This window comes from Nicotiana tabacum, chromosome 4 (assembly GCF_000715075.1).
Source record: "Nicotiana tabacum cultivar K326 chromosome 4, ASM71507v2, whole genome shotgun sequence".
Taxonomy (NCBI): Eukaryota; Viridiplantae; Streptophyta; class Magnoliopsida; order Solanales; family Solanaceae; genus Nicotiana; species Nicotiana tabacum.
Window position 1 is genome coordinate 111,582,818 of NC_134083.1, and position 16,321 is coordinate 111,599,138.

A 16,321-nucleotide genomic window follows, 5' to 3' on the forward strand; every position below is an offset into this window, starting at 1 on the left:
GCTAGGCTTACCTAGTCTTAAAGACTAGGTGCCATCACGACATCTTACGGAGGGAAATTGGGGTCGTGACAATAATATACATAATAAATAATATTTATATAATTTAAAGTTTTATACTTATTAAGATGAGGTACACGCGCAAAGCGCGTACCCTAATACTAGTACTATACTAAAAGTACGAAATTCCTTAGCGAAATGTCATTCACCTTTTTTACCCTTTTAAAAAAGAGTCCATATTAGACAAAATAGTCTATTAATTATTTTTTTAATATTTAAGACTTTAAAATCAACTAAAACTTTTACTTATTAAATCTTTCTTGTTTGAGCCATATAGAAATCCTAATATTTAGGATTTATAAATCAATTAAAATATAACATTATATAACTTCTTTCCTTATTTAAACATGTAAACTAACAAGATTTCTTACAAATTATATTTCGTGGTATTTTGTTTCAAAACAAACTTAATTGATAATGAGTTTGGTTTTGGTGTTTCTTCGTCAGTTTGGTTTTGGTTTTTACCTAATTTAATTTTATCTTTTTTTTCCAATTAAGTTCTCACATTTTAAAATCCTTTTTTCTAAACCCATTGTTATTAGAGTTTAGATTCTTCATAATATATGCCCCCTCCTTTTTTACTTTTCCCGTTTCAGCCTCTTCTTTTAATAAAAAGTTTATGTTGTTTTTTATTCTATTCATGTGGTCGATAGCACAAAAGCTACCAATTTCTTTATGCTTTTCGATTATTCAAAAGTTAGTTATAAATAAAGACGTTGTAACGATCCAACCGGTCGTTTTGAGTGTTGTAGCCCTGTTCTCCCATTTACCACTTATTCTATACTCAATTGTTATTATGTTACTTGTAGGGGTAGTTGGCTTGATTACGGGGATGTTTCGAAATGAATCGGAACACTTAGTCCCAAGGTTGGATGCTTAAATTAAAAGAGTTGACCGGATGTTGCCTTATGAGTAAATGGCTCCGGAATAAAATTTTGATAGTTCCGATAGTTCCTTATGGTGATTTGGGACTTAGGTGTGTGTCTGGATATTGATTTGGTGGTCCGTAGGCGATTTTGGCTTGAAATGGCGAAAGTTGAAAAATTAGAAGTTTGGAAAGTTGAGAAGTTTGACCGAGAGTTGACTTTGTGGTTATCGTGCTCGGATTTTAGTTCTGGAAGTTGGAATAAGTCTGTTGTGTCATTTATGACTTGTGTGCAAAAATTTGAGGTTAATCGGAGTTGATTTGATAGGTTTCGGTATCGATTGTAGAAGGGAATTCATTAATTTTTATTAGGCTTGAATTGGGGTGCGATTCGTATTTTTGATATTGTTTGATGTAATTTGAGGCCTTGACTAAGTTCGTATCATGTGTTTAGGACTTGTTGGAATATTTGGTTGAGATCCCGGGGGCCTCAAGAATGATTCGGATGGGAATCATATTGAATTTGTGGAATTAGAAGTGCTGAAGTTGGGGAACTGCTGGTGTGACCACACCTGCGAGGGGTTGGTCACGGGTGCGAGCTCGCAGAAGCGAGAAGGGGATCGCATGTGCGGCCTGGAAAGATTTGGGCAGAGGTCGCAGGTGCGAGGTTATTTTCCGCACCTGTGAGATCGCAGATGCGGAGCGTAGATGAGCAAGTGCGGAGCTAGGTGGGGGGACCTGGGGAGCGCAGGTGCAGAGGTATTTCCTCAGATGCGGATTCGCATATGTGCATGAATGATCGTAGATGCGGAAGTGGGTTGGAGGTTGTGGATCGCAGAAGCGATGAGGAATCCGCAAAAGCGGGACCTCAAATGCAGTTAAGTGGAGCGCGGGTGCGAAAGGCCCTGGGCAAATTATATTCGAAGGGTTTCCGGGATTTTTGTCATTTTGGACTTTGCAAGCTCGGATTAAGGCGATTTTTGAGAGGGTTTCTAGTGATTTATTGAGGTAAGCCACTTGTGATCATTTTTATTCAATAATATTGATTACCCATTGAATTTTCCAGCTAGTTGAAGTATTTTTAAGGTAGAATATTGGGAGTTTTGGGCTAGGGATTGGAGAATAAAATTTGGGGATTTGAGTGACGATTTGGTGTCAGAATTTGGTAAATTTGATATGGTTGGACTCGTAGTTGAATGGGTATTCGAATTTTATGACTTTTGTTGGATTCCAAGCTGTGGGCCCGTGGTTAACGTTTTAAGTTGACTTTTTGACTTTTGATTAAGAACTTAGCATTTTCATATGGAATTGATTCTGATAGCTTGTGTTGATTGTATCGAGTTATTTGTGGCTAGATTCGAGACATTTGGAGGGCGATTCGCGAGGCAAGGGCTTGCTAGCGGAGTGATTCGATTTGCTTGAGGGAATTATCTTATTTAAACTCGGTTGAGGCACCAGCTGCCTGAATTGTTGTGATAGCTACGTGCTACTGGGTGCGCACATGCGTGGGGATCAACCCATGTGCGGGCACCAGGGTCATATATTTATGTTCGGGTTGTGCCCGGGCTCTTATAAACCGAGGATTGACTGTTAAGCTTTAAGCTATGATATTTCTCATGTTGTAACAATTTGTGTGATCTATTTGAGCCATGCTGAGGCTACATAGAGGTTAATCCCTGAACGAACTTGATAAATGCCTTTCAGTGATGAAATTGCCGATTTGAGCTACGATGACACACTTTGCATATGTCTATACTTTAGCATGTCATTTATACCAGTCCAGGAGCACGAGGATCTTATTTCATTCATCATATACGTGTATACTTGTTTAACTACTCCTGTATTATATGTTTGGACTGAAGGCTTGTGATTATGCCAGGCGGATTATGTTATTGGCATGTGAGTTATCCGTGCAAATCCATATATTGATATTATTGGCACGTGAGTTATCCGTGTAGGTTCTATCAATAGCACTTGAGTTGTCCATGCAGCGTGTGGAATTTGCATTTCCTTGATCATTTATCTGATTTAATTGTTCCTTCCTCTACATGCCATGATATGGCTTGAGCAGGGTATTTGAGAAATTGTACACATGCACCTATGGATATTCTTCTCACGAAACTTGATGAGTTAGTTTTAAATATTATTTTGTGTTGGTTGAAAAGGCAGACCTACACTGGAATAGCTAATATCATCAATAATTTAAGCTTCTCTTACCTTACCTTGTTTAATTACGATATTTATTGAGTTGATTGTACTCACACTACACTCTGCACCTCGTGTGCAAATTCAGGTATTTTCAGGCACGGTGGTTGCTGATCTTGAAGTTTTTACCCCGTTCGAAGATTATCAAGGTAGCTGCTTTGGCGTCCGCAGCCCTTGACTCTCCTTCACAATCTCTCAGTTTTACTTATATTATTCTACCTTCCTAGACGGTGTTTCAGACTATGTTATTGTATAGATACTCATGTACTCAGTGACACCCGAATTTTGAAAAAGTTTATATTCGAGTCGCAGTTGTTCATATAGGCTATTTATGAGAGTTATTGTTATTAAACTTGCTTCATCTTATTTTTTTTATATAAAAATACCTAGTTTTATTGTGATTGTCGGCTTGCCTAGTTTTGTGATAGGCGCCATCACGACATGTTGAGTTTTGGGTCGTGACAGACGTTAATTTTGGTACAACTTAATAATATATGCACACTTAATAAATAAGAATATTTTAATTAGAAATCATATTGAACTAACTTTATTTATTATCATCGTTGCATATTGATCCAATTAAATATCAAGTTAAATAAAATCATCATTCATAATATATTCTAAATTCAAATGTCTAGCTATAATTTTAGTTTTATATTATAACTCCAAATAAAAATTTCAAGAATAGGCATACATTTAGTTTATTATTTTCTTAGGTGACATTGGTTGAAGTGCCAATGTATTTTTAGTTTGATTTGCTTTTTCACATTTTCATTAATATTTACAATCCATAAACATTGGATAATTCTATAAGACATGATTCCTTCATTTAGTGAATTAGCTAAATAGGATCAACAATTTAATATTTACCATTTTCATAAATTTACGATTTATTTTCTTGATTCTATTTTATAACTTAAATATATTTTTTTAATATTATTTACGTGAGTTTTAAAAGTTTGGGCATATTGATACAAGGTACACGCGCATCGCGCATACAGTAAAACTAGTATTATAGAAAGTTGCTAGGAAGAAACAAAAGGATATGGTAGCAGGAGGCATAGTATTACTATTATTTTTGTGATACAAAAGAAATGATTGAATTTTTTGTTAAAAAATTGTACAGTGTGGGTAAGTTGTGTGATACTTCTCTTTCTCTTACAAAATAGTGAACCCTAATTTTACACTTTTGGACCCATAAATTTGGCTCTATTTTTTTGGAGAGAAAAAGAAGGCACATAATAATTTTTTTTTAATATACTTAGCTCCTGTTTGACCATAAAATTTGAGAGCTTTTTTTTAAATTTTATTTTCAAATATCTGTTTGTTTATAGATTTTAATAATGTTTTTGGCAGATTTTAAAACCAAAATCTTCAAATTCCAAAAACAACTCTAGAGTAGTTCTTGAACTTTTTTACTAACAAAACTTCAAATTTTTTTCAAGTAAAATGCATGTCCAAATACAATTTTAACTTTCAAAACCTATTTTTTATTGCATCTTCAAAAACTCATTTTTTCACGTTTCAATCAAAATTATGTCCAAATGCTAGCTTAGGAAAATTGATACTATTATTTTATTAACAGTAGTTTATTACGTGACTATAATAAATTAAATTTTAGTGAAATTAACCTTTGTTTCATGGTCAAAGGGAGAGAGAGTTTATGCATTTTTATCGCAGTTGGTTTTTGAGTTCCTTTCCTACTTTAATTTCTAAATTTATTAGTACTAACGGCTCATTGAGCACCCTGCTTTAGGGTTTTCAGAATGAGCACTAGTGCATTGGTTGCAGAAAAGGTGTGGGAAGGTATCCAATCAACTCATTCAGGTCTTTTCTTGAACCAACTACCTCACAATTTAATTATTTTTGGGCTTATATCAAAAAGGGTAGCACTGTACTTGACTAGTAATGCTAATTTGTTTTGGGGTTTCTATTTTTCATGTTCTTGATTGGTGATGGGGTTGCTACAGTGAACGATGACCAAGTTTCAATGTCAGTATTAAATGTTGTCCTTTTTCTTGTTCCTTTGAATTCCAATTTCATTCATAGGATTTCTGGTACTATACATTCTGTAGATTGCATTTCTTATTTGGGAAAAATTTGGAGCGAGCAATGAGGATAGTTGATCAAAGAGGCGTAAAAAGGATCTTGGGCAAACCCAGTGGTCGTTCCATCTTTAAGGTCCAACCCCTCTTTAGCTTTTTGAGTTGTTTATGAATAAAGTATTAGACTTGCCTTTTTTCCTCAGGTTGTAGGAGAGTCAAAGAGGAAGGAGGAATATCTATGCTTTCCAGAACATTATTGTGCTTGTTATTCCTTCTTCTATGACATTGTAAACAGAGGGGAACAGCTTTGTGTGAGACCTACCGACCCTATTTCTCCAATGTCTTTTGTCCTTTCTTTATTTGATTCCTCTTTTTGTCCAGTGTAAGCATCAATTAGCTGCCAGACTTGCTTCTTCGTTGGGAGCATGTGTTGATTTTAGGATCTCTGATGATGAGCTTGCTCTCATGCTCTCCCAGCTTTGAATGTGCAAATTTCCAGGTAATGCTTAAATGTTTGAAATTGGATACCACTTACTAAATTCGTCTATGGTAGAAACTACTTCAATGCTGCAAAAGTCTATCACCTCTAATACGACAACATAACTGGGGGAACATGCATTCACTTCAGGATAATAGTCTAATACTGAGCATGACTACTCCTAATTGATTTTGAAAACTACATCTAAATTTATTATTTCTTTATTTAGTTCTTTGTTGGGTCACTAGTTATATAAAAAAGGGGTTTGCCTTTCTGAATTGCCACTTTTAGATTATGGGAATAAATGGAATTCAAGTTCTAAAGGGGCATTTGCACATGCAAACAAGCATAGTAGAGTGTGTTAGTCTGTTTGTGCTGTGTAAAACAGTACATCATCGCCGGGCTTGATATGATTGAACTTGATTTACTTGTACTGGTAAATCTAGTGTCAAATCACTATGTCTTGAATATAATGGGAATTCTTCTTATACACTATTTCACCCTTGGCAAATATCTTGTAGTCTGATTTGCATAGAGCTTTTAAGTTTGAGGTGGCTTTGTTCTGTTCCAAGTATTTTACCTTTTCATTTGTGATTCAAAGTTTTTTGAAAGGCTGATTTGCTAGTAATTTACTAGTAATTTTTATCAACCATCTTAAGCAACATGCTCCTAGCTGAAATGACCATTCTAGAAGAAATAGTTTTTCTATGAATGTTCTTGACAGACAACTCTCCTATTCTCTTACCTAAATAACCTTTCTAAAACAAAGGCCAAATCATGTGGATGTTCAGCAGTATGAAGGTGTTCATTGTTTTTTGAAATTGACTGGTATAACTTTTTCTGAAAACTAAAATTTCTATGTTCAGGTAACCCTAACTTTATAATCCACTGTTGTCCATATATTTGTTTGATGCTAAAACCGCTGCTGAGCGATGTCTGCATTATTCCTCTGGGCTTCTCTTTTGCAATTATTTATACGTACTTATAAGATTGCTACTCGTTTCCAGAGTAGAACAAGGTTTCACGGTGTTCAAATGATAATCTTGATCAGTGATCTATTTATGCCTCTTGATTATTTTTCTACCATTTTAGCCGTTCAGAGTAAAGTTGAAGTTTCTTTTTTGGTCTTCAGAATGAGGTAACTGTCAAAGACCTTGTGTATTCTAGTTGTTTTCATGTATTGTGTTAGGAAAATGACAGAGAAATTGAGGCTATGACTTTACCTCTTAATTGCGTAAGATGACATACGATTGTTCTTTCTCTGGATAAATTGCTTAAGATCAAATAGGGAGGAGATCCTTAAAACTTTAGAGACGGCAAATGAACTAGAAAGGTAGTTGAAGTAGGGATTAAGCAAAATTAGTTGACTGCATGGAAGTTTTGTGTAGAAACAGCTAGTGAATATTTAAACAGAGGTTAGAAATTTAACAAGATAGATAATAAGGATAGGTGTGCGAATAAGCTAGTTCCATGGAAAAAGCAATATCCATCTATGGGGGGATAGACTCACACTAATTAATAGTGTGTTAGACGTGGAATGCCAACCTACCTGATGTCCTTGTTCCCAACGCTTGCAATAGTGGAGAAAAAAATGAATTCCATGAGAAATCAATTTCTATGGGATGTCAATGCTATAAAAAGGAAGATGCATTTAATTAGATGGCAAATGGTGTTGACTGGCAAAAAAGTGGAGGTCTAGGTGTGAGAAATCTGAGATTATATATTAAGAGTCTACTCTTCAAATGGCTATAGAGGTACATGTTGGAAGGTGATGTAATTTGGAAGAGGTTGATGAGTGCTATTTATGGTAATAAGGGAGGTTGGAGGCCTCCCTCTTTGCACATGAATGCAAGAGGGGACATACGGAAGTGTATCACAGTAAACTAGAAGTTGGAAACGGACAGAGAATCAAGTTCTAGATAGACTTTTTATTGGTAGGGGAGGAATGCTTGAAGTCTAAATTCCCTATTTTGCTGAGTTACTCTATTAATAAGACTGGAACTATTGCTGATTTTTTCTTAGACTCAGGATGTCAGATTGTACTTGGAAGAAATTTGAATGATTGGGAGGTAGAAGACTACTGTCTTTTACTAAAATAGTTAGAATCAGTCTAAATTGATCATAACAAGCTGGATTCACCGATGTAGACATAGTATGTTGATCAGGAAGTCAATTCATAGAACTCTGTCAATTGGCCATGGAGGATGATTTAAAAGACAAGCTCCAATAAAGGTAGCATGCTTTGGATGGATAGCAGTTTGGGAAGGCCTGTTTGACACAAGATAACTTGCAGAGAAGGGGCTTCAATGTATGTAACAGATATTATCTCCATTGCTGAGTTTCTAGATAATGCTGGGAAATATACTTAAACATCTGTTGTGTTGCCTGGGTGATGCGTAACGAGACTGCGAGTATAGTGGCAATCCCAGAGAGTACCCGAAAGGCTGAAGCAGATATGGAGATCCATCCCACTGTGCATCTTATGGACCTTATGGCTGGAAAGGAACAAGGCCTGTTTTGAAGGACAGAGGAATCACATTTCTAAACTTAATAATAAAATAAATGTATTCGTAATCTGTATTATTGGTGTAAGGGTAGCTTATTAGTAAATCTATTTCAGTTTATGGATTTTCTGGATTTGTTAGGAGGGATGCAGGGGATGATTACTGCTTCTGGGATGCTCTTTGTTCTTTTCTGTACCATCTTGGTTCCTGATGAATGAACTTGACCTTATTTAAAAAGAAGGTAGTTAATAAGGAAGCAGAAGATATATTTGGTCAATCAAGAAACGGAAAAAGGTCAAATATATCCTTGTACTATTCAAAATAGTTTAAATGTACCCTTCGTTTGAGTATACGTTCAATTATATCTTTACCGTCATACTATTGCACTTATTTGCCCTTAATTTAGACGGCGGGACACGTGGCAAGCTAAAAAAGAAATAACCCACACCCAATTTTAATATCCGAAAACCCACTCTTTAATACCCGATCCATTCAAATATAAAAGATTTCTACTTGAGACATGTAAAAACTTGACAATTGTCCACTTTTTGTTTTATGTAAGTTCACCAAAATAAAATAAAAAGGGAAAATCCCTGCCCTAGCTGGATGTAACCCGGGAGTTGCTGTAAGCCTTCTCACCTGATATGCCAAATCTCCTTCGTCGGCGACTTTATTATTTTGGCTTACACTAGATAGTATGTTTTTCTTGTTGTAAAGATTAATTTCTTTAACACCATTTGGAGATTAGCAGTAATAAGTTGAAATGGAAGAAATTCCTTCTTTTGGTGACTTTATTTTCTACCGTTAACTATGCCCTTCCCCAGTTTCAAGCTTCACCTGATGTCATCGGAAACTATCGCCTTTTGCCGGAACCCTTTTTTTTCTTTTCTTCCCTTTCTATTTCTTTTTCTCTTTCTATTTCTTTCTTTTCTTCATCGTTGGAATTACATCGAAAAGTGCACTATTAAGAGTGTATAATCTGGTAAGATTTGAGCAAATATCAGGTGTTATTTGTCCAGAAAGTCCCACTCCAAACAGATGAGTTAATCTGGTTTTTTTTCTTTTGTTGGCTGGTTCATATTTACTCTATCACCATTGAAGTCCTGTTGACGGGAGCTCTTTCCGGCGAGGCTGTAGCAGTCGGCCGAAGTGGGTTTGACGAAGAAATAAAAGATATGAAAAGAGATATGGTACCGGCGAGGCTGTAGCAGTCGGCCGAAGTGGGTTTGACGAAGAAATAAAAGATATGAAAAGAGATATGGTACTTTGGCTCGTTGTCATATCAGTCCATGATTTGAACGGGTCGGGTGTTCAAGAGTGGGTTTTCGGGTATTAAAATTGGGTGTAGGTTATTTCTTTTTTAGCCTGTCACGTGTCCCGCTGTCTAAATTAAGGGCAAATAAGTGTAATGATATGAAGGTAGGGATATAAGTGAATGGATACTCAAACGAAGGGTACATTTAAACTATTTCGAATAGTACAGAGATATATTTGATCCTTTTCCGATCAAGAAACTCTATGTAAACTTTTTTTATCAGGAAAAAGATAAATTAGGATATAATTATCTGTTTAAAGGACAGCAGAGCCTGCTGGAAACATTTGAATATTTAACTAGAGGTTCGAAATTTAACAAGATAGCTAATGAGGAAGCAAAAGATCTACTATTTGGTGAATCAAGATACCCTATTTAAAACTTTTTATCACTGAAAAGATTAATCAGGATATACTTATCTTTTCTAAAGGACTGCTGCAAACATTTGAATAATTAATTATCATATGTCATAATGTAGGGTCTCTATGTCATAATGTAGGGTCTATGTCTTCTCTTATTGATTGTATCCATGTTTCCTCCTCTTGAAGCCATTTCTTCTCCAGCTCTATATTGCAGGTTGAAGCATCATCTTATCCTACAAGAAATCCAACGATCATGCGTTATAGTTCTCAATGATGAGGTTCTGGACTTTGGAACTATTGCTTTACTTTATGAAGACCATATTCTTTCGGAATTTACAACAAAGTAATCAGATATAATGGCGCCAATCATCGAATTCTCTTGCATTGCACCTGGTGTACTTGTGTAACTATGTGGCCCGAAGGGGGATCGAGGGATCAGTATTTGATCTCGATTTTGATTGATGTGCATAGTTAAAAAAACATCTTGCGATATCATTGTTTCAAAAAAATATACATAGTACAGAAACATCTAAAGCTGTCACTATTTCAGAAAATTCTTCTTCTTCTACATTTAGCAATTCGTCCGTTTCAGTAACTGTAACTCCCACCCTTGGGACCGTAATGCCGCCTAACAAATCACTTGCTAGGCAAACTAACGTTAGAATAGTTTTAAGCTATCTTTTAACAAATCAAACTAACAGATGCCAATTAAACTGAAATAACTGTAAGAGAATTGAAATATAGTGGGAAAAGTCATAACAACTGAGATATCTAAATACAACCCCGATCTGGTGTCACAAGTGCACAGACAACTAGAATAATACATATAATAGTTTGAATGAAAGTAAAACTGTATGAAACAAAGTAAACAGTTAGGATAAAGTAGAAGGGGACTTCAGGGCTGCGAACGCTGAGCAGCTGTATCTCAAGTCTCCGTCAGATGTCCGATCCGAGCAATCTACTGACCCCCGCTGCGACCGACTCCAAAGTTTGCACAAGAAGTACAGAGTGTAGTATGAGTACAACCGACTCCATGTACTCTGTAAGTGTCGAGCCTAACTTCGACGAAGTAGTGACGAGGCCAAGGCGGGTCATTTACGATAACCTGTACGTAGTATAATTATAATGACAGGAAAGGAAATACAGGAAAATAAAGCAGTTAACTCATGACAATAAACTCAATCCTCGAAAGCTAGTAAAACCAGAATTATAAATCCTCAGAATCTCGTATGAAAACACCGAAGCCAACACAATACAACAAGGAATGCAAACACATAAATCGTTGCGGCGCACAACCCGATCCCCCCGTACAAACACGATTTTCCCTTATTCCATCATGTCAATATCAATAATAACAAGTACAATATGTTGCGGTGCGCAACCCGATCCCACCATATAATCAGAATCAATATCATAATCCTCCCTTATTTCACCATGTAAATATCAATAATAACAAGTAAAACTATGTTGCGCCGCACAACCCGATCCCACCATATAATCAGAATCAAAATCATAATCCTTTCTTATTTCACCATATCAATCCTCCCTTATTCTATCTGTTGCGGCGTGCAACCCGATCCATAAACACAAATCAATAAATGAAATCAATTCAACAACTCGAATCACAAGAATCTCTACGATTAACGAATATGAAGGCAGAACCATAAGGGAAATCTCGTTCCAAATCAAGAATTGCTAAAATAAATACTAAGCAGTAAGATGAGTCAAATAAATGATAACCTAAGGTACAAGTAAGTCAATTAAGGCAAGTAGCAATTAAATCATGGAAGCATGGGAGAAACTAACATTTTAATACGAGAATAATAAATGACAAATAGCAAATTAAGGCATAGGAAGCAATTAAAGTATGTAACGGTTAAGACATGGAATAAAATGATTAATGAAATACGAAAAAGCATGGAAACAAGTATTTTGACGGCATATATACACTCGTCACTTCGCATATACGCTGCTACACATGAATTTCACATAGCTCAAGAGTTCCTAATTCCCTCAAATCAAGGTTAGACCCAACACTTACCTCGTTCCGCAAGCAAATCAAGGCTCTACCGAGGCCTTTCCTCTAAAATCCGCCTCTGAACCAACCGAATCTAATCAAAATCGACTCAATAACATCAAATAATGCTAGGGAAATCAATTACAATACATAAAGTTAAGATCTTTACACTTTTCCCAAAAAGTCAGCAAAAGTCAACCTCGGGCTCGCTTGGTCAAAACTCGAGTTTCTCACCAAAATCCATTTACCCATTCACCCCCGAGCCCGATTATGTAACTAGTTTCGGAATCTGAGCTCAACTTGAGGTCTAAATCCTAATTTTACAAACCCCCCCCCCCAATTCTTCCCAACTCCCTAATTTTCTATCATGAAAGAACATAGATTAAGGCTAGAAATTAATGGGTGATAATGGAAATGGAAGAAAATAAGTTAAAGTACACTAACCTATGAAAGGGTTAAGGTCTGAGCGTCAGGCCTTCTTCGCGTTCGCGATGCATAACGATCCAATTGGCCTTCGCGTTCGCGAGATGTCCTTCGTGCTCGCGATGGCTCTTCCCCCCTGGCCATCGCGTTCGCGACCCAATGGTCGTGTTCACGTAGAATACTAGCCTAGTAACCCCTCCCAGGTCCATAGCCCTACGCATTCGCTAAAGGTAAATCCCTCGCGACCCAGCTATCGCATTCACGACCCAGTCATCACGTTCGCGATGAAGAAAACCACCCCAACCCCAATTTCCCCTTCGCGATCGCGAGAGTGGCTTCGCGATCGCGAAGCACAAAGCATCAGGTGACAACCGACTTCAAGAAAACCAGAAATTCTAAGTTCAAAATGGTCTGTACCCTATCCGAAACTCACCCGAGCCCTCGGGGCTCCAAACCAAATATGCACACAAGTCCGAAAAATCATACGAACTTGCTCGCGCGATCAAAACATCAAAATAACACCTAGAACTACTAATCGGACACCAAAACTAATGAAATTTTCAATGAAACTTAAAAACATGCTGTCACGACCCCAATTTCCCTCTGTAGGATGTCGTGACGGCACCCAGTCTCTATGACTAGGTAAGCCTAACAAACATGCGAAAGTGAATGAAAACAATAATCTAAAATCTTAAAACTCAACAACATATATATAAAGGGAAATCTTTACATCTCAAAGTGTATAAAATAGCCCAAAACCCGGCGTAATACAAGTCACAAGCTCTATGACAATGCTAAATCATTCCTATACAACTGTGTCTAATAAGGAAGGAAAATATAAAAAGGGATAAAGGGGACTCCGAGGCCTGCGGACGCGGGCAAGTGTAACTTGAAGTCTCCAAATGCAATCTCAGCTTACTAGTGTCGGGACTGATAAGATGTACCTGGATCTGCACAAAAAGATATGCAGAAACGTAGTATGAGTACACCACAGTGGTACCCAGTAAGTGCCAAGCCTAACCTTAGTAGAGTAGTGACGAGGTCAGGTCAAGGCTCTACTGAAAATAATAGGAAACAGGATGAAAGATATAACAATACAATGATAAGGACAATAGAAACAAAACAAATAAAGAATTTACGAAAAGTTAACTACACAGAATCAAGGCAGATAATACAACACGGAAGAAAGCAAGGATTGACATGTTAAGGAAACAAACAACCAAGACAAGTACAACAAATAGAGAAAGATCATCAAGGGCCACTACCGAGGTACCACCTCGTAGTCCCAAATCACAAAAGTAACTCACAATCTTTACTTATATCACCGCGAGAGCCTTTATATTTAGTTTTGAAAATCATTTTTTCCGAAATAGCATCCCGCGTTTTAGCCCACCTTATCACTCCATATGGCTTCTAGTAGTTCCCCTACTACACACACGTATCAAGTCCACCTTATCTCACCGCATGCGTTTCAACACCCAGACCTTATACCACCGCATGCATATTAATATCACAACGTATCGCAATTCGCACCTCAAGTGTCCAATATCATAACTTGCTAGAAAAGCCAAACAATAATAGAATTTCACAATAAGGAGCCCACGACTTAACCACAATGTACACAAAGTCTCAACAATAACAACCGGAGATTAACTCAATAAAATGATATTTCCCAATTTACACTTTGTCTCAATAGGAACCACGACCTTTTCAACTCAATACCAAATTCAACAACAAGATATTCCAAGAATAGAAATTTCAAGTAAAGAATTCAATAGTGAAATAATGAATACGGAATAAAGAAAGAAAGTACTTCAACTAAACATGTACGGCAATTTGCAAATAAGAGATAAGACAAGTAGACATGTGAGATTAGACTAAATATGATGACTCTAACATGTTAAAGTAACTCAATTAAAGCATGAAAGGAAACTACATAGCTAAAAACCAGGAATTTTCATATTGAGCCCGTGTACACACTCGTCACCTTGCATACACGGCTTTCACTTATCACAATTATCTCATCAATACCAAATCCTAAGGAAAAATTCCCCCGCACAAGGTTAGACAAGTCACTTACCTCAAACCACGCTAAATCAATTAACTAGAAGGTCTTTCCCTCAATTTTCCAACTTCGAACGACTCAAATCTAGCAAAAATAATTTCATACTATAAATATAACTATAGGAAACTAATTCAAACAATGAAATTACAATCTTTGCAAAGAATTGAAAAATTGACCCAAAAAGTCACCCCAGGCCTGCGTCTCGGTACCCGACCAAAATTACTAAAACCGAACACCCGTTCGATATCGAGTCCAACCATACAAGAATTATTCAAATTCGACCTCATTTCGTATTTCAAAACTCAAAAATTTAGCCTAAGAAGTTCTATCACTTTCCCCCAATTTTTCCAACTCCAATCCCTAATTACATGATAAAAACAATGTTATATTCAAGTAATTTAACCAAAATCGAGTTAGGAATCCTTATCCCAATGATCTCCCTGAAAATCCCTCGAAATTTCGCCTCAAACCGAGCTTTCTAAGTCCAGAATATAAAATATGGAATAAACCCTCGATTTTGAAACTTAAGTCTGCTGCCCAGGGATTTACACATCGCGATCGCGAAGAACAAATATTTCATCAGCTCAAAATCTTATACGCGAATGCGAGATATCTCATGCGAATGCGAAACACTGCCTCATCAAGCTATGCGATCGCGGTTCCCTACACGCGATCGCAATGAACAAAGCACGTGGACCTGCTACCCCCAAATTCCTCTACGCGAACACGACCTCCTCCATGCGTTCGCGATTCACTAAAAACCAGCATTCCACGATCGTATGCCCCTTCAAGCGATCGCATAGAACAAATTTCCCTCAGTGCCAAATTACCCTTTGCGATCGCGTTAATCCATTCACGATCGCATATAAGGACTCTAGAAGCACCATATTCAGCAACTCCTCAATGATTCGAAATGCGCCGAACATGGTTCGAATTACACCCGAGGCAATCCAGACCTCGACCAAACATAACAATAAGTCCTAAAATATCATACGAACATGCTCGAAGCGCCAAATCACATCAAACAACACAAATTCTACGAATCGCAACCCAAATTCAAGCTTATGAACTATGAACTTCTAAATTTCAAAACCAGCGCCGATTCATACCAAATCAACTCCGATTGACTTCAAATTTTGCACACAAGTCATAAAAGACATTACAGACCTATTCCAACTTCCGGAATCCGGATCTGATCCCGATATCAATAAAGTCAACTCCCGATCAAACTTTCAAAAATCTTCCATTTTCTAACGTTCACCAATTCACGCCGAAATGACCTACGGACCTCCAAATAAACATCCGGACACGCTCCTCAGACTAAAATCACCCTACAGAGCTATTGGAACCGTCAAAACTCCATTCTGGAGTCATCTTCACACAAGTCAAACTACAATCAACTTTTACAACCTAAACCTCCAACTTTGGGACTATGTGTCCCATTTCACTCTGAAACTTTCCCGACCCCGAAACCAAGCACCCCGACAAGTCACATTTGTCCTCGAATAGAGGCAATAAATAGGGGATCAGGGCTAATACACTCAAAATGACCGGCCGGGTCATTACATCCTCCCCCTCTTAAAACAAACGTTTGTCCTCGAATGAGTATAGAGACATACCTGGAGTGGTGAAAAAATGAGGATAACGGCTACGCATCTCATGCTTGGTCTCCCAAGTTGCCTCCTCAACTGGTTGATCTCTCTATTGAACCTTCACTGAAGCAATGTTCTTCAACCTCAACTTTCGACCTTGCCTGTCCAAAATGGCCACCGACTCCTCAACATAAGATAGATTCTTGTCCAACTGGACTGAGCTGAAATCCAACACATGAGACGGATCGCCGTGATATTTTCGGAGCATAGAAACATAGAACACTGGATGAACTGCAGCTAGACTAGGTGGTACTGCAAGCCTATAGGACACCTCTCCAACACTCTCAAGAATTTCAAAAGGTCTGATATACCTAGGTGTCACGCCCCAAACTCGGA

General features: G+C 37.3%; 1 protein-coding gene across 1 annotated transcript; it reads left to right on the forward strand.

Moving 5' to 3' along the window:
- Positions 1-4,772: 4,772 nt before the first annotated feature.
- LOC107818204 (uncharacterized) lies at positions 4,773-10,382 on the forward strand. The gene is made up of 6 exons (XM_016644152.2): positions 4,773-4,954; positions 5,098-5,119; positions 5,203-5,308; positions 5,376-5,483; positions 5,554-5,671; positions 10,030-10,382. The coding sequence occupies exons 1-5, from the start codon at positions 4,894-4,896 to the stop codon at positions 5,653-5,655; spliced, it is 399 nt and encodes a 132-aa protein (XP_016499638.2). The 5' UTR covers positions 4,773-4,893; the 3' UTR covers positions 5,656-5,671; positions 10,030-10,382.
- Positions 10,383-16,321: the final 5,939 nt, after the last annotated feature.